The sequence below is a fragment of the Heteronotia binoei genome, chromosome 21 (genome assembly GCF_032191835.1).
Source record: "Heteronotia binoei isolate CCM8104 ecotype False Entrance Well chromosome 21, APGP_CSIRO_Hbin_v1, whole genome shotgun sequence".
In the NCBI taxonomy this organism is placed as follows: Eukaryota; Metazoa; Chordata; class Lepidosauria; order Squamata; family Gekkonidae; genus Heteronotia; species Heteronotia binoei.
This window is the reverse complement of record NC_083243.1, coordinates 112,230,651-112,253,991: the sequence shown is the minus strand read 5'-3', so window position 1 is coordinate 112,253,991 and position 23,341 is coordinate 112,230,651. Positions and strand designations below refer to the sequence as shown.

The 23,341-nt window shown below is 40.0% G+C and overlaps 1 protein-coding gene across 1 annotated transcript in view; it reads left to right on the top strand.

The window, feature by feature from the left end:
* PRR5L (proline rich 5 like) overlaps nt 1-23,341 on the top strand; it is a 94,232-nt gene that overhangs the window by 47,496 nt on the left and 23,395 nt on the right. The window contains exons 5-8 of the mRNA XM_060261847.1: nt 3,235-3,292; nt 13,166-13,257; nt 20,848-20,988; nt 23,010-23,136. Coding sequence (XP_060117830.1) covers nt 3,235-3,292; nt 13,166-13,257; nt 20,848-20,988; nt 23,010-23,136 — 418 coding nt within the window. The remainder of the gene's footprint in view (nt 1-3,234; nt 3,293-13,165; nt 13,258-20,847; nt 20,989-23,009; nt 23,137-23,341) is intronic.

Sequence of the window (23,341 nt, the reverse complement as noted above, 5' to 3'; positions counted from 1 at the left end):
TTAATATTTAAAGGTATCATGCTATAAATAACTTTATGCTGTAGTTACCTGTAGAGCACACCTTGATCTTTTCAAATGCTTAGATACTCTCCCCCCCCCCGAGAGTGGGATTCCAGTTGTAGAAACATTGCAGTGTGTTGAACCAATGCAGTGCTCTTTATAACATATACTGACACTCTTACAATCAAACCGGTATTGATTGTGTGCTAATATTCTGTGGGAGGTCTTGTAATGTAATTAAGTACTTTCTTATCTAGTGATTGATTGTAAACCTAGGAATTGTGTCTGTCTCCATACACTTTTCCATTCACTTTAATGATAAAATGTGTGTGGGTATATTTATGTGAAAGATAAGCATGCACACTATTGCTTTCATTAAAATGGACAGATACAGCATCGTGAAACCGCTCAGAGTGCTGTATCTGTCAGAGACTACAAATAAGATTACCAAGTAGCTACATTCTGGTTACCATAAATCAAAGTTCTGTGGAAATAGTTTCATATAGGGATTTGTTGAGGTGCAGCTAGTCAGCAAGTAAAGTTCCAGTTTCCTCCAAATACTATCCCTCCCTTATGAGAGGGCATCTTGCAAAGAGGTATGGAGGAAGTTTCATGGTTCCACACAGCACATAACCATTCTTACCGTTTTTATACGTGCATGTGTTATTGCAATGTAGCTCAACTGATAACATTTTGCCCCTCCAATCCAAAGTGTTCTAGCACGAGAAACTGGCACTTAGCACACTAAGAAGGTGCAATAGTCTTCTTCCATTCTTCTTTTTCAGCAGGTTGGAATGAATCAGCTTCTATACATTTCACTGATTAGTGTCTTTCAGGAATGTTGGCTGATTGGTACTTTTGCAAAGTTGATTGTTTGCCCTTTCTGTATTTTCAGCTGGTCAGAACATTGTACAACCATATATACATAGGTGTTAGAAACTTCTGTAATCTTCTAAATCAGGGGCGTCGAACTTATTTGTTATGAGGGCTGGATCTGACATAAATGAGACCTTGTTGGACCGGGCCATGTGTGTCATAAAATGTAATGCCAGGTAGTGGATATATATACTTTATAAAGGACATAAATACAATTAAAGATTTTTTTTTTAAAAAAAGAACTTAAAACATATTTAAAACAGTAGTACTCATTGGTCTTAAAGGTGCTTTCTTCATATCTCTCTTGTGCAATCCAGGAAACTGGGCAAAGGAAGGTCTTGCTCTTTCCCTTCCTCCTTAGGGGACCAAGAGGGGGAGGTGTCACAGCCAATAGAAGGAAGAGAAGATTGGCAAAGCAAGCTCTCCCTCACCCCTTCCTCCCTAAGGGAGGAGTCTCAGCCAATGCAGAAAACAGAGGCTTTGTTTTGTAGCTGCTGTGCGATTGAGCAAGCCTGGCAGAGCAAGCTGTGATGCAGAAGGAAGCAAGAGAGAGGGAGAAGGAAGCAGATGACAGCCAGTGGCTCGGGGGCCTGATAGGATCCCTCCAGGGGCCTAACCTGATTCGGCCCCCAGGCTGCATGTTTGACACCCCTGTTCTAAGCCATACAGTAAGTATGGTGGCTTCCTTCACTTTTAGAAAAAAACAAAACACACACATTTATACATCTGCCCTGGATTTCCATCAAAAAATGTTCTGTATGTGACTAGGATTAAGTCTGAATCATAACTTTAAACAAGGGTTTGATCTGAAGAGAGGTTGACTGGTTGCCTGGCTGAGACAATGTGCTGTATGTACACACAAATCCATTGCACACACCCTCTACTATTGTCTGTTATAGTAATTTTTCTCAACTTACTCTTGCCTATTCTTAAGGTTGCATTGTTGTTTTATTCTCTGCCACAGATTTTCATCCAAACCACTTTCTTCATGATATTGCCTCAATGAATTGTGAAGCAATTTGGGGACAAATGCATTTCAGACCATGTTTATTTGTCATGGGCATTCCAAAAAGGTTATCATTACCTGGGAACCATAGTAAATAATAAAGGAAAGAATCTTTCTATAAATGTTACTTTTACATCATTTCATCAAGAAAATACTTGTGGCATCTTACTTTGTTGTATTTTTAAGAATGTCCATGACATGAAAAGAGACAAAGACCTCTATATAAGACCACTGTCTAACTCCTGCAGTTTCTTACTTTAGTCCCATTCCAAATACTTCTTTTTAATTAGACAGACATAATCTTTCTGACCTTCTAGAATAAATGTAGACATTTGACAAGAAGGCTATTACAAACAAATAAGTTTCTCAATGAGAATAGCTTCTCTTCCATTCAGGCTGAACATTCAGTGTGTCAGTCTTTTTCCTTCTGAATCTATGATTGTGATTAGCTTGTTCTAAAAAACATAAGGGCATTAGCTACTCAGGTATGTGTGTCACTCCTTAAGATATTGCTGGATGTTTTCAGGCAAACTTCTATCTCATTTTCCCCCCTGTCAAGTTGCAGCTGACTTATGTGACTCCTTCTGTGTTTCAACTCAATTCATAAAATTCACATTGCAAATGTTCGTTTGGTCATATAAATAAACTAGTGATTGGCTAGATGGTAACTGCATTGTGATAAACATATTGCTGTATGAATCCATTATAAATGGTGTTCTTAAGTCTGAAATCTTCAAAAATGTTTGGCTTTTCCCACAAACTCAGAGGTGGTTTGCCATTGCCTGCCTCTGTGTAGTGGCCTTGGTATTGCCTGGTGGTCTCCCATCTAAATACTGACCAGGGCCACCACTAGGCTTTGTAAATCAAGTGTAGAAACAGGTTTCTATGCAAGTTAGTCCTGATCCAAGATGGTGATTGACTTAATGAAATGTTTTCAGGGACTTGCTAAACTTGCATAATACGGCTTTTTAGGTTGCAAAATTAGTGTGCCTGTATCTCTCAAAATCTAGTCCATGTGAATTGACTGTCATAAAACTGACTCTAGGTTTCACATTGAAAATATGTGACATATTTGACTTGGTCTGCTTTTAAACCATGTGTTTGAGTAGGTCAACAAACGATTACAAAGCGTTTTCCTGTTGCTGTCCTTTGATGGCTTGGCTTCATGAAATTCACATTGCAAATGTTCATTTGGTCATATAAATAAACTAGTGATTGGCCAAATGGTAACTGCATTGTGATAAACATTGCTGTATGAATCCATTATAAATGGTGTTCTTAAGTCTGAAATCTTCAAGAATGTTTGGCTTTTCCCACAAACTCAGATTTTTTTTTTCTTATCTCTTTGGCAGAACCAGCTCCTCACGAAGGGCTTGCTGTTCATTGAGGAGAAGCTCAATCTTTGTGAAGGCAAGTATAGAGAGTGGGTGGAGAAGGCCTTCGGGCTCCTGGGGGGCTCCTGAGTCTTTTTTTTTTTTGAAGTTTGGGTAGCTGAGGTGAATTTGTAGAAAAATCATCATCTCTGCATCATTCATATGGATGAATGTTCCAAGATCCTGTCATATGTGAGGAATACAAGTGAATTTTAATGACACCACAGAGTTGAAATGATTTAGAGCAGGGAGGAAGTGACTTTCCTTTTTGAAAACTGTGAATATGTACATGTGTTATCCATTTTGAATTTTTTGTTTCCTGGATAAGTGAAATAGAATTCATTGAACAATCAGTTGGTAAATGGTTGTTTCTAATTATTGCATGAACTATTGGCACTTTTTAAAGGGCCAAACTAGCTGGCTGGGGAACCCATGAATTTCCTGCTGAGGTTCTATGCTTAACAACAACTGTAGAAAATGGCCTGTTCAGAACAGGGGCACAACATTGCAGGGGAGGATGTTCTTTCCCACAATGAAAATTATGTTCTTAGAATTTCTGTGTGCTGTTGGGTAAAATATAAAATGCTATTACAAAATATAATTCATACAAGGAAAAGAGTGCATTTCAGCAACATAATTTTACATGTCGCATGTGCATATTTATGCACATATATACACCATTGGGCAAATAGTCCAAAACATCTTAAGTCCAGAAAAGAGCTCCAATGGACCATTATCAGAGTAAAGCCCATTTCGGACCGCCAGGTCCTTCCTCCAGGGAGCGTTTTGCAAAACTTGCAGTATATGTGTAGAAAATATTCACAATGTTCTGAAAGATATATCCATTACAAAAATAGATTCATAACAAATTTATCAGTATACAGTATTAAAAATAACAATGTGGCAGGGTACAAAATGCTCAGCAGTTCTTTCACAAATTCATGCATAATTGGAACGCTGTTGCCTCCATTTGATCAGCAAGTTAATTGCATCTGAAAAGGAAAAACTTTCCACAATATAAATACCGATTCACAGATGTGAGCAATTAACAGGTGCAAGCAGTTAACAGTGAAAATATACGTCAGTTATCATAACAGTTTTTACAAAGTTAAAATATATAGACAGTTTTTAACCCAGAAGACAAGAAAGATCCAGTTCATGATTAAGACCTGAAGGCTCTACAGTTCCAAACCTATAAATCAGCTTTGCCTCCTGTTGTAAGAGAACCTTCTTGGCATCTTGTCTATTAACGGGATATGCATTCCATTTATACACTACCATAACTCTTAAATCTTCAGGTTTATGCACTAAGGTTCAAAAATGTTCAGCAAGAGGAACATCTTTGATGTAATGTTTAATTCTTGAGATATGTTCAAGGATTCTGACCTTTATTGGATGTACAGAGTACCCAAAATAAACCCGCTTGCAAGGGCACCAGATTGTATAGCAACATTTTTTAGCTTGACAATTTGCAAAGAAATTAAAGTGTACAGTGCCCCCTGTGCTATAAGAAAATTCTTTGGCCTCTACAGCATATGCACAGGCTTGGCATTTGTGGCAACGAAAAAATCCTTTCAAAGTATGACTAGACACTTTCCTGGGTAGGCTGTCAGCCCTCACCAGTTTATCTCTAAGATTAACAGCCCTTTTGTATGATATTATGGTTTTTGCTGGCACCCTGGTATATTTTCAATTAGATGCCAGTGACATGTGACAATCTGCTTAATTCTGGATGCCCCGTTTCTGTAATTCAAACTAAGAACCAGCCTAGACATAACAGGTCTCTGCTTTTCTTCAAGCAATTGTTTCCTACTCATAGCTGTAGCTCTCTGCCTGCTGCTGAACACAATTTCCTTAGGTAGCCCCTTTTAAGAAAACATTCATCCATTTCATCAGCTTCCCTAACAAAATCCTTAATGTCTGTAGCGTTACAACTAATTCTTAGATTCTGGCCATATGGCAAATTGGTTTTAAAAGAATGTAGATATGCAGATTGAAATTCTAAATAACTTTCTAGACATCTTTTTCTTGTAAGGTTTAAAAGAGATAGTATTCTGACAAGACTTAAAGAGAACAGTGTCTAAAAAGGACATCAGAGTTTCTATGGCTAGAAACCCTGATGTTAGGATGCACATTGTTCATCCATAGTAGGAAGTCTAGGCCTGCCTCTTGGACTGCAAAGGTCACAAGTACATCATCTATGAAATGATGATAAGAAATTAATAATAATAAAAAAGGATTCGCTTCAGTATTTAGAATATATCTATCCTCTAAATCTGCCATAAAGAGGTTAGCCAGGGACGGTGCCACTGGGCTGCCCATTGCAATGCCCATAGTCTGTAAATAAAAACTGGCCTTATACCTGAAGTAATTATGCTCCAATATTAAATCACAAATGTCCATCAGAAAAAAGTTGGAATGGTTTGATCAGCTCTCTTATGTAAATACAGTTCAACCACTAATCTAACATCAGCTTGAGGAATGTTACTATATAATGATTCCACATCCATGGTTATAAGAACAGACTTTCAAGTTTACAAATTAGGTCCTTTGTGTCCTTAAAATATGAAGGACATGACCCTACAAAGGGGAGAAGCTGTTGGTCAAAAAGCTTTGTTAAGGGTTTTATTTGGTTGCAACTTCATTCCTCTGTGTAGCCTATTGTGTATTTTCACCTTGTCGGGTAAAATATAAAGGCATCCTACAGCTGTCTGTGTGTTTAACTTTATGTGTTACATAGATAGGGAATGCATGTATGATTTGCATCAGTGAAAAGCACAAGGAAGAAAGTGTCGATCTCCACTTGTCTTAGTGTCAGCTGTTTTAAAACTTTAAAACACCCTTGTGCCATCATGTCTGCTTTAGACTTGTACTGTTTTGGTACTTACTGCTGTCCCAAATTTCTTTCCCACCCTCCCTTTTCCTTGGTATTTGTTGTATTTGTGTGTGTGTGCACACATGTGCATGCCTGAAAGTCTTGGTGATTTCTGGCAACCCCTACCAGAGCATGTTCAGAGAAGTGGCTTGTTACAACCTGCCTCTGCCTTGCACTCCTGATATTTCAAGGAGGTCTCCCTTCCAAGTAACTTCATAGCTATCTCTTGCAGCTGTACACTATTTTGTTATAAACTAAAAGTGGCTCTAACTCCTCATAGCTAGTGATCACCAGGTATATATCTTGTGATACAACAGCTTAGGGTTGCCAAGTCTAATTCAGAAAATATATGGGAACTTTGGGGGTGGAGTCGAGAGACTTTGGGGGTGGAGCCAGGAGACTTTGGGGTGGAGTCAGACTTTCCCATTTCCAAAATAAATGCATAAAAATGCAGCAGTGCAGTGCAACTGAATAGTCATCATTTCCTCATCCCCCAATAGCTGCAATTCTAGTAAATAAAAGTGTAAAGACACAAAAAGCAGCCAAAATGCACAGAGTTTGCAAGCTCACGTTTTTGTGATCTCACTGGGGCTTTACTCACAGGAACTGCTGTTCTTCAGCCTAACACAGGCAAACAAAAGAGAGAGAGGTGGAGTTTTCCTCTGTCCCATAAACAGGCTCCTATACAAAAACTCTGAAAACAATGCAAAAAAAGAACAGAAACAGACACACACCATTACTGCCTCCCCTACAAAGACTTCTGAAAAGTACTCTCTTTCTCTCTCACTGGGTCTGGTTCCTCAACATCTGACAATTACAGGGGCTACACTGCTCTCTCTCACACACACAAGCACACACTCTTACTTGCTGTGAAAGGAAAGCAAAACAAACGGAGGCTCTTCTTCTGACCCTTCCCCATGAAGTACTTTCTGCTTCCTGCTCAACTTTAAAGGGGCACACACACACACAAAGAGGCATTTTAAAACGGGACCTGTTTGCAGGTTTCTTAACCTGCGGGAGATCTAGAGGTACTGGTGGCTGTGAGGCGTGGCTTCCCCCCACCAGCCAGCTGGCTGGGGGTAGGGGGAAGCCTGTAAAACCGGGGGATCTCCCACTGGGACCTGGGGATTGGGAAGCCTACAACAGCTCTAGGACATAACCAGCTCCTTTTATTACAGGCTTAGTCCTAAAACTAAGGCCTGTGAACTTAGATCTCAAAAACACAAACTTCCTTTGAGGGTGAATTTCACAATCCAAGCAAAGATGATATGTCTATGTTAAAAACTGATGGGACATAGGCCATTAAGAGCAATCCTAAGCAGGTCTACTCAAAACTTCACCATGGTTTATTCAGTGGGACTTACTCCCAGGAACTGTTCTTAGGATTGTGCTGCTAGCCCCACTGCAATCCCTGGGTTGAATCCTCAACTGCTGTTTTGTTGGCCCACCACAATGTTCATGGAGTCCAACGACTTCAGGGGCACTGCTTAGAGTCCAAGAATTGTCTCCACTTTGGCTTTATTTTGTATGTGTCCACACAACCCCATCCTCTAATTGTTCACTTTCCAGGCTTTCCCTGTCCTTGGTACAATCTTTCTTGAACCTGGTTTGGCATGATTTTTTATATATATATAAAGATTGCAGTTCAAGTGTAACAGCAAGTCATCTGGAAAGTACAGTGCAGATTTTAGAAAGTCCCATTCACATAATTTCCACTTTCCTTCCATCAGCCCCTCACATTTGCTGTTTCTCCTGTTGTATCACAGGAGGCTTTTAGAGGTTTTTAAAATATAGGTAATTGTTGTAAGCATAATAATGTTATATTAGTCTATTGCTACAATCTAACAGCTTGTTTAACTTAAGAGCCACATAGAAAATGGTCAGATGTTTGAGAACTGCAAGACAGGAAGGAAGGAAGGAAGGAAGGAAGGAAGGAAGGAAGGAAGGAAGGAAGGAAGGAAGGAAGGAAGGAAGGAAGGAAGGAAGGAAGGAAAGAAAGTAGGTAGATGGGGGAAGGAGAGGTGGAAAGAAAGCAACTTTATCTTTAAATGCATTCTCCAAGCCACTGGCTGGCTTGTCTTGGAGAAATGATTTAAAGAGACAAATGCCTTCTCCAAGCTTGCTGACAGGTGATGCAGGCTTTGAGAGCCACATGATATGTGTGAAAGAGCCACGTGTGGCTCCTGAGCCACAGTTTGGCCACCCCTGTACTAGCTCCTCTGAATTTCCACTTTTCATTGTGGAAATTTTCACTTTTCAAGTGGATCTCTTATTCCTTTTTGTTGCAGAGATCTAAGGGAAAAGAAAAATCTCTGCAACAAAAAGGGTTAGAGATTTTTTTAAAAAGTTATGTTATTTAACTATAGTGTAGTAGCATTTATCTTTTTTAAAAGTGCTGCAATAGAGTAGTAGGAGATAATGTAGATGAAATGACAACTGATGGAACATGGAGTATAAAGCTCTTGCATAGATGTTCCATTACATATGGGAATACCTCTGCATTTACTCAAACAATGACAAGGAAATGGAGAATCCTTGCCATGGATGTAGCTTATGTGGTTTGCTTTGAAGTAAATAGGATAGGATATATGTGGCTTGCTTTGGAATCAGTAGCATAAATCACCAGCATTCCGCCTGCGGTGACCATTTGAGTGCTGCAATGTAACTTACAAGATTCCTTTTGAGAAAATGTGTCTGCGTTTCATCAGCCACTTCTTTGGAATGGCAGCAAATGAATAATTTAAATTAAAAGTTGGATTCAAATCCAGTAATATCTTAGAGACCTTTGGGGTATAAGCTTTTGAAAGTCAAAGCTCCTTTAGTGCTGTCGGACTAAAATCTAAGTGTTCGACTTCAGACCAAGTGTTCTACTGCTACCCTCTGAAATTAAATAAAATGTGTTTTTCCACTAGGCATTGCTCTGTCTATATACCTCTGTGCCCTCTTAAAGAACTTCCAGCAGCTGGAACTTGGTGGTTCCTGATTGGAAATAAAAGCTCACTTTGGCAGCTTTGTAGTGGTATATTTCTGAACTATTCAACTTGATGCCAGTTTGCAGCTACTGACATTATTTTGGTGGGGAAATGAATGATTCTTATGTTCCATTTACAGCAAATATCCCGCAGATGATTTTTTAGTTTTGCCTGTGCATGTGGACATCTGAAGAGGAGAGGTGCTTTGATGAATGTGTCGTTGTGACACTCTTGGCTTTTCTCATTCTGTGTTGACAATCGGATTCACTCCTCCAATATGCCATTTTAGTGATAAATCTTGTAAACAATATTTTGCTTGCAGAATAGGTCCCAAACATGCATCTCTAGTTCTGCTTTTTGAAAATGTACTTAAACCTGATTCATTGTGCCAGATGAAGATGGACATTTGAATGGATGCCCGACTGAAAGTCATGTGGTGTGGGTAGCTAGCATGATAAATTGGCCTCTGCAGGCTTCCTTGGTTTTAACTTGCATGAACAATGTTTCCAGGTGGCCAAAGTTGCAAGATACTGGGCCTTAATGAGGAGTCTTTCATACCCCAATTGCTGTTCCCACTGCTTGTGTATGAAATGCTATTTCAGGAGTGTCAAACTCAATTGTTATGAGGGCCGGATCTGACATAAATGAGACCTTGTTGGGCTGGGCCATGTTGGGCCAGGCAATATGTGTACCTATTTAAGATTAGATAGCAGAGATATAAACTTTTTAAAGGACACAGACAAACACAATTTAAGATTTTGTTTTAAAAACCCTTAAAATAAAACATGATTAAAACATTAGCACTTGTTGGTCTTAAAGGTGCTTTCTTTGTATGTCTCCCATGGGATCCAGGAAACTAGGAAGCTCTGGCTCTCCCCACCCCCAATCCCTCCCCAGGGGACCAGGAGGGAGAGGAGCCTCAACCAATGAAGAAAATTGAGGTTTTGCTCTGTATTTCCTGTGTGATTGAGCAAGCCTTGCAAAGCATGTTGAGATGCAGAAGGAAGCAAGAGAGAGGAAGAAGGAAGCAGATGACAGCCAGTTGCTTGGGGGCCTGATAGGAGCCCTCTAGGAGCCTGATTCGGCCCCTGAGCCACATGTTTGACACCCCTGGGCTATCTCTTTAAGGCATTTAAAAATGATTATTTTCTTATTTCCCCCATCATTCCCTGATTTTTCTCAAATCTGCTTCCTATGGTATCTTGAGAAGTATAGCAGCAAATTTGGGGTGTTACCAATGTGGCTGAGTCTCACCCACATTGGCACAATTTTCTTTGCCCCAAGCCTCCTTAGTAACCTTCCTACCCACCACCATGGATGAGTTTATCCTCTAGAAATTCAGAATATCTGTGTCCGACTCCTTCTGTTCAGGGATGGAGTCTGGGGTTGTATCGCTCTCCAGGATTTCCTTTTTTCTGGTGGTACCCTCAAAGAGTCTCAGGGGGATTAACATAAGAACATGAGAAGCCATGTTGGATCAGGCCAATGGCCCTCCCAGTCCAACACTCTGTGTCACACAGTGGCTAAAGCTCACGTGCCATCAGGAGGTCCATCAATGGGGTCAGAACTCCGGAAGCCCTCCTGCTGTAGCTTCCAAAGCACCAAGAATATAGAACATCACTGCCTCAGACATAGTGTGCCATCTGTATGCCTGTAGCAATGAATTCCATGTATTAATTAGCAATGAATTCCATGTGTTAATTACTCTTTGGGTGAAAAAGTACTTCCTTTTATCTGTTCTAAACCTACTGGTCATTAATTTCATTGAGTACCCATGAGTTCTTGTACTGTGAGAAAGACAGAAAAATACTTCTTTCTCTACCTCCTCTATCTATTGCATAGTTTTGTAAACTGCTTTCATCTCACCCCTCAATAATTGTTTCTCCAAGCTAAAGAGCCCTAATCTCTTTAACTTTCTTCATAGGGAAAGTGTTCCACCCACTTGTTTTAGTTGCCCTTTTCTGCATCTTTTCCATTGCCATGATATTTTTTTTGAGGTACGGTGACCAGAACTGTACACAGTGTTCCAAATGAGGCCTCAGCATAGTTTTGTACAGGGACATTATAATACTGGCTGATTTCAGTTGCCTTCCGAATAACCCCAGGTTTACTTACACTCTGCTCTGTGTCTCCTTGTTGCCTCAGTCCTCTCCCTTGTAGCCTAGGGAGTAGCCTGGCTCATCCTCCCTGACTCCTCCATGTCCCACCTTTTAAAGGTTTTCCTGGGGGAGGGTCCTCCCTGGGCTTCTTCTTTCCCCCCCTCTATGCTTTGGCTCCCCATGAGCGGTATGGACTAGGACCCATGGGGCATCTGCTGTGGCTTCCACCGCCTCTCTGTCTTGATCCTTTTTAAAAGCCCACACTCCCACCTGGGCCTAAGGAGGCTGAAGAATGTTGACTCCTTTCTTTCCTGTCTGGCCTTGGGCTGGACATCTGGTGTCAGGTCAACCTGCTGGTACCTAGACCCTGCTGCTACCTTCTGCCTCTCTCAGAGGCTGCCTGGATCTGAGGAATGCTGGGCACTTGGCTGTTCCATGTGGGTGTCCTATGGCAACCTTGCCTTCTGTCTTTGGGAGTCCTGCAGTGTGTGTCTTGCCTGTATCATGACTCCTGGCTTTTTCCTGGCTACCAAGGCTTCTTGTATTGGGTCAGTGCTGCTGACAGCTGGCTCTATTGCTGATTGTTGGCAACCTGGGTCAGGCAACCTGAAGACTGGCCCTGTGGCTGTGGTGGGGAGGCCTTCTCAGTCATGGCAAAGAAACTCTGCAACTCTCTCCCTGGTAGGATTGCCAACCTCCAGGTGGAGCAATGTTATGATATTCTAACATATTGCTGTAATGACTGTAGGGGTTGTAAAGACCATACCACTCTAGTCTTGGCCCATCTACATTGGCTCCCAATCTGTTTCCAGGCACAATCCAAGGTGCTGGTTTTGACCTATAATCCCCTCTACAGTTTGGGACCACATACCTAATGGCCTGCCTTCTCCATTATAAACCTACTCAACTACTAAAGTCATTTTTGGAGGCCCTGCTTCAAGTTTCCCCATTTTCTAAGATTAGGTGGGTGGCAACCTGGAGACGGCCTTTTCAGTCATGGCACCGAAACTTTGGATTCTCTCCCTGGTATGAGTGGCAACCTCCAGGTGGGGCTTGGAGATCTCCCACTTTTACAACTGATCTCCAGCTGGCAGAGATCAGCTTCCCAGGAGGGAATGACTGTTTTGAAGGGTGGGTTCTATGGTATTGTATCATGCTGAGAGCCTGAGGCTCCTCCCCTCCCCTCCCCAAACCCCACCCTCTCCTGGATCCACCCCAAAGTCTCCAGGTATTTTCCAACACAGACCTGGCAACTCTACTCCTTGGGAGACTCATCTGCCCCCTTCTGTTGCCATTTTTGCCAGTGACAACAGATGATTGATTCCCTCAATCATCCTTTCTTCCTGCCCAATGTTTTAATTGTTGTTTTTATGTGTATTTTAGTTCCAGTTTTAATTATTTTTGTTGTTGGGTGAAATGGTTTTCCAGATATGGTTTTATGATGTATGTGTTTTGTTAGCTCCTTTCATGGCCTTTATGGCAAAATTTACGTTTTGTAGAATATAAATTAATGATATCTCAGTTGCTGATTTAAGAAAAAAACAATCCAAATTTCATGGAGCCATGTGGAGAACGGCCATCATAACGAACTGCTGTAGGGGAAAGACTGGGAACCTGCCATGTGGAAATCTTGTTGCTGCTCTGCTCTATTAGCAGTTTCAGCAACAACAGGGACACCACACAATCCTGTCTCTGTGTGGGAAAATACCATTTAAGCCTCTTGTAGATTCTGATTCTCTCCTAAATTATGTGAGTATGCATAACTGTTTTGTACAGAAATGGACAAATCTTTTACTTTGTTGTAAGAAGAAAAGTGTTAGTTAATAATTTAGTTTTTGTTGCTCTCCATTTAAGGAAAATAAGACTCTAGTTTTATGACTTGCTTAATGGATAATAGCTAAATAATGTGGGATCCCTATCTAATTATTGACAACTAAAAGACTCCACTTTCCTGTATATTTTAGGAGAGAATTGGATCGTTGTATTAGCTGATATTTGGGATCACTTCTTTACAGAGACTCTTCCCACACTCCAGGCTATATTTTATCCTGTTCAGGTAAGTCTAGTTAAATATAAACTAATTGAGGAAGAAAATGAATTAAAGCTTTCCACTAGTTAGTACTTTTTCCATAAAGCTGTTGAGTTGTCCAGTTAAGTTAAAAGAGAGAATGAGAATTCAACTTTAAATCACAGGTGCTTTCTGAAACTTGTTTGTCTAGCAAATTTTGGTAGAGCAGACTGTAGGCCTCGTATCCTAAACAGATGTATACAGAGGTATTAGAATTCCCATCTGTGTTTATTCTTATTTATTTACAAAATTTGCACCCCACGTTTCTGCCCTCACAAGGGCCACCAGGCAGCTGTAGCAGGAAAAAAACAGAGCCACACACTTACTGGTATGAAACGAGGTATTTTACTACTGCTACCATTAGCAGGGTCCAGTTGAGCATCATTGCTCCAAAAATACTGAACAATCCCCCTGATCCTCAGACCGTCTTTTTAAGCACAAAGCAAGCTTAGCAGGCAGGCCCTACAGATTATCTGATTCAACATTCTCCCACCTCCTTGCTTTCCTTCTAGTATTTTTCCATTCCTCTTGTCCCCCTGCGTTATCAGCTTTAGCAAGAAGCTTCTCAGAGAGGCCTTTTTGTTATCCAATACACATCTGTGAATCCACACCCACTGAAGGCTGTCTGCTTCTAACACATTGCATCAGACACCCTTTTTGCTTTTGAAGGCAAAAGCATATTTTCATTTATTATTATAGGGGTATTCATTAATTATTCAGGGGTCCCCCTTCATAGCCAACAGTTTAAAACATAAATCATAAAAACACATCTGAACCAATATTCCCTCTAAGCTGTGGAGTCTTGTGAGCAAAAATTCTACTTTGTGAAGTTGGCATTAAAGTTATGAGCTACTGGCATTAAAGTTGTGAGCTACTGCATAAATTAGTTTGCTCTAGGGCCATTTTTCCTGAGCTGAGGCTAAAAAATTGTGAGCTAGCTCACACTAACTCAGCTTAAAGGGAACACTGGTCTGAACACACATCATTAAAACAATTAACAATTGAGTTGAAATGCGCACAAACAATTAGAATATTGGTTAGGAAGGACAGACAGTTTCTTTGGTAGTGCTACTTAGAAAAAGATCTGGTCAGAGGAGAAGAAAGAGTAGGAAATGGCTACAGATTTGCATCTCCATGATGCAATGCAGCTAACAGTTTAGTTTAGTTTATTTGATTTTTAACCCTTTCTCCCCTGCAAGCAAGCTCAGGGTAGGTAACAACAATAACAGTAAAACACTTAACACAATAAATATAGATTAACAATTAAAACAATATCAGATGGGCAGCCAAAACAGCAATACAGGTTAATACAACCCAAGAGGGTTTTGTTGAAAGTATCAGAACAAAACTAACTAGCAAGGAAGAGAGAACACAGAGGGAGGCCAGACTAGATGGTTACCAGTGCCTCAACTGTAGGCCTGGTAGAATAGCTCTGTTTTGCAGGCCCTGCAGAAAAAGCCCCTCAGGGCCTAAATCTCGCTTGGGAGAGCGTTCACCATGCTGGTGCCAGAGCCAAAAAGGCTCTGGCTCTGGTTGAGGCTAAGCAGATATCTCTGGGGCTGGAGATTGGCAGAAGATTTTGATCTGTTGAACGTAGACCTCTCTGGGGGGACATACTAGAAGAGATGTTCCTGAATCTGGTATTATATATGCCATTGAACTTCTAGGTGAGAACAGATTTGAAAATATATGAATACTGCTATAAGGGCACACAAGCATATGCCAATTTATATCTCTTTGAAATTGGTTGCTAAAACATGGGCAGTAATAGTACATGTTCATAAGGAAAAGAGGAATCAAAGTTTAAAGCTTCTTGATCAAATGTTAGTAAAATGAAGTTCCCCGTACAAAGGTCAGAATACAGAATTCCTTTCTAGGTCTGCAATTTGTATTTTGTCCACTGCCTCGTTTTCTTTAATCTTCTGTAATATTTGTTGTGCCCTATTACTCTGACTACTCATTATAAATGTGTAAAACAAATATTCTGCAAAGGGCAACATTCTGCAAGAGAAATAAAGTTATGCCTAAGATGGGAAGGAGGCATGGTTTGTCACCAAGGCTGGCTCTGCTTTTTGAATGATAGTTTCCAGGGAGCCAGAAGTGCCGACACTGGACTATTGATGATTCAGTATGCATTACAGTGGTGTATTTGCAGGAGTTACGGTAAATTTCTGATTTCAGGACTATATTCTTCAGAAGCAAAAGAATAGGCAAACTGTCAATTGCCTTCTGTAAATGGCAACAACCCTGCATATTTTTGTTGCTATGGCTAACAGTCATTATTGTGTGATTTTTAAGTGGCCATTACAAAAGAACCATATTCTTATCTCAGGAAGATGGCAAAGAACTTTTAAGACTATTTTTATGATGGGAAAAATCACTCAGGGTCTTGGTCATTGTTCAGCATGATGTGATGGTTAGATTGTTCAAGTAGAATCTGGGAGACCCAGGTTCAAATCCCTGCTGTGCCTGTGGAAACTTGCTGGGTGACCTGTCTCAGCCTAAATTACCTCATGGGCTTGTCGTGATTACAGAATGGAGAGGGGGAGAACTAGGTTGCTTTGGGTCCCCATTGGGGAGAAAGGGAGGGTATAAATGAAGTAAATAAGTTGCTCTAGGATTCATTGTGCTAGGCTCTGCAAGACCTAAAAGATAATACTCTGTCCCCCACCCCGAAGCTGAGAAACCTAAACATGAAACAACATATTTGAACAGAAATTGCCTGCAGAATGGAACACTTAAGGAAGTTACTTGTTTCTTCACTGCTTTTGTTTTCTCCCCTTGGCTACTTAGGATTGACAGCTTGATTCTTTTTTTCTGATTCCAAATGCCAATAGGGCAGCTTTACTGTTTCTATTCTCCTGTGTTCTGCTTTCACATTAGTATGTCCCAAACGAGGTTGTAAGAATGGAAATGCAAACTTGTGTCTAACTACAGTATACTAACCTCCTGTGATTTTTTTGTTTTGCTTTTTCCCATCTTCTTCTGCCTCATTCTTCTGTGTCCTCTCTGTATTTGCTGCAGATGCTAGAAGGTATGTGTGGGAATGCAGGAAGGCAAAACCATTGTAATAAATTTTAAATCTGTCACATACCCACCAAGTTTTATACCCTAATCTCAAAGTTTGTACTTTACATGGAAGTGTTTTGACTTTTGCTGTTCTTATCTTAGTGGTATGTACTGCCATTCAGTTGGTTTGATATAATCCCTCTGCTCAGCTCAGGGTGGAAGCTCTTCCTCTGGTAGAACGTTTACTGTAATGGAGAAAGGCTCCATCTTTAGCTGAACAGTATGGTAAGATTGAACCCAGTGTGTTTGGGGTTGGGCTGCACATTTGGCAACAATGTAATTGCCCCATGTAGACATTTTGGATTGTGGGTTCCCTGGTAGTGGACCAGGATCTGCCTATGTGGTGTTGGAGAGTGTGAGGGTGATAGGCTACTGAAAATGGATGGTGTTGGGGATAGAGCAAAGATGAAGAGGTTTCCCTTCCTGGCCAGTGGCTGGAGCCAATACATAGCCCTGAGCAACAGAATTCAAGGACTATTCATTCAAAACATTTGGAAATTACAAAGGCAAGTAAGGAAAGTGTCATGTGTTTCTAAAATGCATGTTATTGTTATTTATTTATTTACCTTGGATTAATATGCCACTCACTCTGCAAGTGGACTCAGGGCAGCTAACAGTCATGTTAAAACCGCAATTTCAGTTGCAATTTAAAACAAGATAACTTAATAATAGCAATTTAAAACTCAGTATTTAGTGCTATACAGGAATGCTGACGTAGGTGGATTGGATTATTTTTGATGTCACAGTTTTGGGAGTGATGTGTGCACAGACAAAATTCTAGTGATGTATTGCAATGCATATCTGTTTCTTTCTGTTACTTCTGTACCAATAGCAGCTGTTCAAACAGTGAAACTGAAGTATGACTTAATAAGCAGGTAGCTTCTTTGTTGAATAGCTTAATTTATTGCTGTGGGAACCAGTGGCAATAGCCATATGTCAGAGCAGGTACTTTATTTTGAACAAGGAAACTGCAGCAATAAGGGAGAAGGTACATGTATTTTTAGAAAGGGTTTACTATGCATCCCTCAAGCACCAGGCGATCATGTTTTTCTTCTGGTATTGCGGCTGAAATAACAGACATGTACACCCACAAAATCAAAAGCAAATGCTGGCTAGGTTCCTGATTTTGTCTTTCTACCGTACAACAATTGGGCAGTTTGTCTGTTTTATTTATCAAAGTGTTGCATATATTACTTCATTTTATCTGTTGTTTCATCTCCTTAATTTTTTAAACCCAAGCTTTTATAAAAGAAAGTGCAGAATTGCTCTGATGGGGAGAAGGTGCCCTACTGACATCACAAGTGCCAGCCAGTTAATGCTTGCAGCCTGGCCCTATTTGTACAATACATGTTACATCCATCTTTTCTTTAAACATATGCCATGCTTGAGCTGTGGAATTTAATCAGTAATGCCATGCTCATTACTCCCACTTCTTTGTCTAGAAAGAACCACTGGTCAAAATGTTTGAGGTATTTAGTGTATTACAGTACACAAATTAGTGGTAGAGTAGTTAGATGGTGGATCTAGGACAGATCTTTATACATTACTTAGTTTCTGATTGTATTCTTTCTTGCCTATACTGCTCTGCAAGCAAGACACTGATGATAGGCTCGACATGGACATTTACATTTGATCCCATATGTATATTCTTTTGGGCTGCAAAGATAAATGGAAATTACACACTAACACCTCAGTCATAAGCTCAGTCTGTGCAAATAAATCCTATTAATTTCAAGAGATTTCTTGCTTTACAATTCATTTGGGATAAGGTTTTAATTTCCATAAAACTGCACAGCCAGTCAACATAAAACTTGTCATTAGATTATGATATTTACATAATCTTGAAAAGGAAATTAGTCTTCAATTTAGATTTAGGAAATTGATTTATTCCTCCAAAATTCATTTCAAGTTTATTGTCATGAAAACTGGGAAGTATAACTGTAGAATCAAGACAGATAATTTTTTTTATGACAACAAAGGTTATTTTGGGTTACATATGTTGTTACACTTTATAAAGCCAGTAGAAAGCACAGTTGTGCAGTTTTGGTTTTGATTAGCCAGGTAAACATGATTACAGATTGTCTCATTGGGAAATTGTTGGCTGTGTATTAAACTAAAAGTTATTACTTTCTTGGCAGTAGTATGTGCGAAAAAGATCTAGGGGTCTTAGTGGACCATATACTGAATATAAGTCAGCAGTTTGATATGATAGCTAAAAAGGCAAATTTAATTTTGGGCTGTATCACTAGACGTATAGTGTCCAGATCACGTGAAGTGATGGTATTGCTTTACTCTGCTCTGGTTAGACCTCACCTAGAGTATAGCATTCAGTTTTGGGCACCACAGTTTAAGGATATAGACAAACTGGAACATGTTCAGAGGAGGGCAACACAGATGGTGAGGGGTTGGAGACCAAGTTCTATGAGGAAAGGTTAAAGGAGCTGGGTATGTTTAGCCTGGAGAGGAGATGACTGAGGTGATATGATCACCATCTTCAAGTATTTGAAGGGCTGTTTATATGAGGATGGTGTGGAGTTGTTTTCTGTGGTCCCAGAAGATGAGACCAGAACCAACGGATAGAAATAAAATCAAGAGTTTCCAGCTAAACAATAGGAAGAACGTCCTGACAGAGTGGTTCCTCAGTGGAACAGGCTTCCTCGGGAGGTGGTGAGTTCTCCTTCCTTGGAGTTTTTAAACAGGGGATAGTTGGCCATCTGACAGCAGTGCTGATTCTGTGAATTAGGCAGATCATGAGGAGGAGGGCAGGAAGGGTTGCATCAGTCCTGAGTTCTTGTGGCCTCTTCTTACACACCCAGGGAAATACTGATTGACACTTTGAGGTCAAGTCAGCAATTTTCCTCCAGGCCAGTTTGGCAAGGGATCCTGGAGGTTTTTGCCATCTTCTGGGCATGGAGCAGGGGGTCACTGGGGATGTATGTGTGTGTGGGAGAGGTACTTGTGATTTTCTGCATTGTGCAGGGGGTTGGACTAGATGACCCAGGAAGTACCTTCCAACTCTGTGATTCTATGATTCTACTTCTTGATTACTGTGTTCACAACCAGAGTCATAGTCAGCAAACCCGCACCCCACAAAACGAGAGTCTAAGAATTATTACAAATTTATCATGAAACTTAAATAACAGAATAACAGAAGCTGCCAGAAAAAAACAAGACGTTATGAGGAACTAAACATTTCAAGGTACAAGTGGGACATTTAACTCCATGTTTTCCTTACCCTTTCAGCCATGTACCCGTTTTTCCCTAGGTGGTTTTATATTCTTGTTCTTCAGTCAGACTCTAAAAATGGAAGTAAATAATGGCTTCTGGGAAATAAAGGTATTTTCAAACAAGAATTGATGATGTGGGAGGAGTTATGTCCGCCTGTGATCACTCCCTCCCACATGCAGTCACCCACAGCAAGTTATTCAGCAATTGTGAGATTGGGTCATATGCTTGCCTAGATTATAATAATGAGCTTCATTTTGAGTAAAGCCTGTTTTTTTTTTGCTTGCACTGTATGAAAGCATTCATTTTGCAACATAAAGTAACCAAGCTGTATCAAACAAAGCTACAGTCCAGATCCATTTCCCACCACCTTCTGGTTTTGTCCTGGTTTCCTTTCTGTCCATTAAAAACACCCTTTGATGGTTAAAGAGGTAAAAACATTTTGCCACAGCAGGTTGTATTTCAGAACCCTTGGCTTTAGCTCTTATTTGCATTTTGATGAAGCTGTTAATTGCAGCATTAACCCCATTATGAATTGATGATTAACAAACATTCCCTCCAGTTAGAGATTTGCTTCACTGCTTATGGTATGGTTAGTTTTATTATTCCCATGGAGAATATAGGGCACAGTTTAACTTGGTTGTGAAGTAAGGAGGTTTAAAAAAGTTTTGGGAGGAGAGTTCAGAGGAAAATTTGGGTTTATTGGCATGAACTGGCTCAATGCAATACTAGAGGACTCTGCATTGTTACCCATAAAATTCAGTAATCAAATACTGGATCTCTTTCAACTGTTGGTAAATATGCTAAAACATTGTAAACTCTTATGTTATAATAGTCTTAAAATTGAACAAAAGTAAGCAGAACACTAAAGAAACATTATGGCTTTTCCTCATGATGTTTTGATGATGTTCAGAGTCTTATGTGAGGCTTTGTAGATATCTTTGTCAGTTTCCAGGGCAGAGGGTCCCTGCCTCCCTTAGAAGTTCCTTCCTCCCACCCTGCATTCTTAGTTGCTATAAATATCTCCCCACTCACATATTTGTAGCCAGGTTTAATTCCTCAAGAGGGTCAGGGCAGACAACTGCAGTTTCTTTTTAATTTGTAACCAGTAATCTGCTTTATGCTGTCTCCTATTCAGTATGGCCCTTTGTTCTTCTACAATATCATGCATTAACTCATGATGTTATTTTGTAACTGTCCCACAAGATCTGGCAGTTTCTAAATGCAATTGAATATTTCTCAATGCCAATGCATGCTCTTTTTCATATTGCCTTGTATGTCTAGGGTCAAGAATTAACTATTCGCCAAATTGCTCTGCTTGGCTTCAGAGACTTAATCTTGTTAAGAGTGAAGCTGGATGAGTTTCTTCCTCTGGTTCAAACCAAGGTTCCTCCTTCCATTGTCCAGATGCTACTGATCTTACAGGTGGGAAGTTACCTATTTCCTTGTCTCTTTTCTGTCAGTTGTTTAGGTGCTCAGTGAATGGATGGGAAGACCTAGAGGTTTATATGTATACTTAAGGAAGCAGAAGGACTCATGGAAACCAGAAAGGAGCATCCTGAAGTCCACAAGGCTTTCTTGCCTCCAGGGATGAAATTGCAACTCTGATACTTTTCATGATATGAAATGAACTTCACCACACAAAATTTATTCATTCATCTTTACACTATCATAGGTCTCCTATGTACGCATTTGTATGTGCATGCGCCATATTTATAGCAACTAAGAATGCAGGGCAAATATGGTTGAATATGCTTCTTGTTCCTACTTGCTAGATGTTTTTTCTACCATCTCTTCAGGTCCCTGTTCTTAAGGCTTACAACCTCCAGACCTCTAGTCAGCACAGAGCCATATGTTACCCAGCATCGTTAACCAAAAATAAAAATCACTGTAATCAGAACCACCCTAAACCCAGTATAATCAAAAACAAAAATGTAGATGCATAAAATATTTAATATGATTAACTACATTATGTAATATCCAGTGAAGTATTTAAAAAATACACATTACCATTGTACAGCTATTTTTCACATACGTACAACAGTTTCTTCTGATAAAAAAGAGGAAAGGAAAATGATGTTCTAAGTTGCTTTAGGTCCCCATTGGGGAAAAAAGTGAGACAGAAATCTACTAAATAAATCAATAAGGTATATTATTTGAAATACTTTATTAGTTATTACATAACATAGTTAATAATAATAAACATTATTTTAGCGTCTACATCACAGCCGATTTTTGTTTTTGGTTAATTCATGTTGAGCTGTGATTCCTCTAGTCCAATTACCCAATATCATAGCAGCGACTGGAAAGGGTTTATTTTCTGTCTTGCTTCATGTACCTTGTACTGTCCTTTTTAAAAGATCTGAGTTGCCTTGGGTACAGTTGTCATAGAGAACTTCTTTCAACCTCAGTGATGTAAGTCCATCACATCCATCTCCAATGGAGTTCCATGAAAGTTCTAGCTCCACGTTTGGTTCAGTCCTGCTGGCTATTTTGTATGGAGACTGATGGTCAAGTCAAACCTGAGCTGTTCATTTAAGACTTGGCTAATCTTGCCTGTATTGACTGTGATTACATGGTTCTGTGTTAGGGTGGTTCTGATTACGGTGATTTATTTAGTTGATAACGGATGTTTGGTTTATTTAATGATTGGGATATATTTGTTTTGTTGTAAGCAGCTTAAAGTAATCCTATATAAACAGTGGAACTAAGCAAATTACTTGGTAGTAATACATTCATTCCACACAAAGGGTAGTAAGTGAGTGGAGCAGCTTACTTGTAAGTGGCACAACTGGAAAGGTCTTCTTCAACCCTGAGTAAAAGATTCATAGGGTCTTTTTAAAATCCCTGTAGCTCCCTATAGCATAGCATTGAATACATTCCAAATGTTCAGTCAAATTTGGTAGGTTATTATACATTAAATTTACCATTTTGTAGTTGGGCACCAGTGTTGTATAGTGGTTAAAGTGTCAGACTAGAATCTGGATGACCCGCATTCAAATCCACACTCTGTCATGGAAACTCACCGGCTGGCCTTGGGCCAGTTACTCTATTTCAGCAGTTTCTTCTGAAGATAAAAGATGGGAAATGAAAATGATGTTATAAGCTGCTTTGGGTCTCCATTGGGGAGAAAAGTGACATATAAATACCTGAATTATATAAAATCCATAAAACTCTTTCTTTTAAAAAGTTGAATAATTCTTCTGAAACTAGTTCCAGGAAGGTAGCCTAGTTGTTCTGCTGTAGAAAAGCTAGACTTGAATCCAGTAGCCCCTAAGAGACCAACAAGGGTTTCGGCGTATAAACTTTTTGAGAGCTGAAGCTCCCCTTGTTAAAAATGTTGGCCTCTAAGGTGCTAGAAGTCTTGAATCTAGCTCTTCAGAAACTAGTGATGTAACAAATGTTAACATCGATGTTACTGTGTGTGTTTGGTGTTTTTGTTTCAGGGAGTCCATGAGCCCACAGGTCCCAGTAAGGCCTTCATGCAGTTGGAGGAGCTTGTTAAGCAGGTGGTCTCTCCATACCTTGGTCTCTGTGAAGAACACTGCTTTCCTGGCAGCACCTGTGCCCTGGGTAAGATGCACTGTGCTGAAGGATGGTCTTCATCCTGTCATTCAAGCGTTTCTTCTAATCAGTGTATTTTGGAAATGTGTCCCACCTGAATAATGGGAATAGGGCTGGAAGCTGAGAGTAGTTGTTTGTTTTAGAGTGTGAAAGGGTATCAGTGTGCATATTTATCCCAGCACTGTCTCTGATGAACAGTTTACACAGGGTTTGG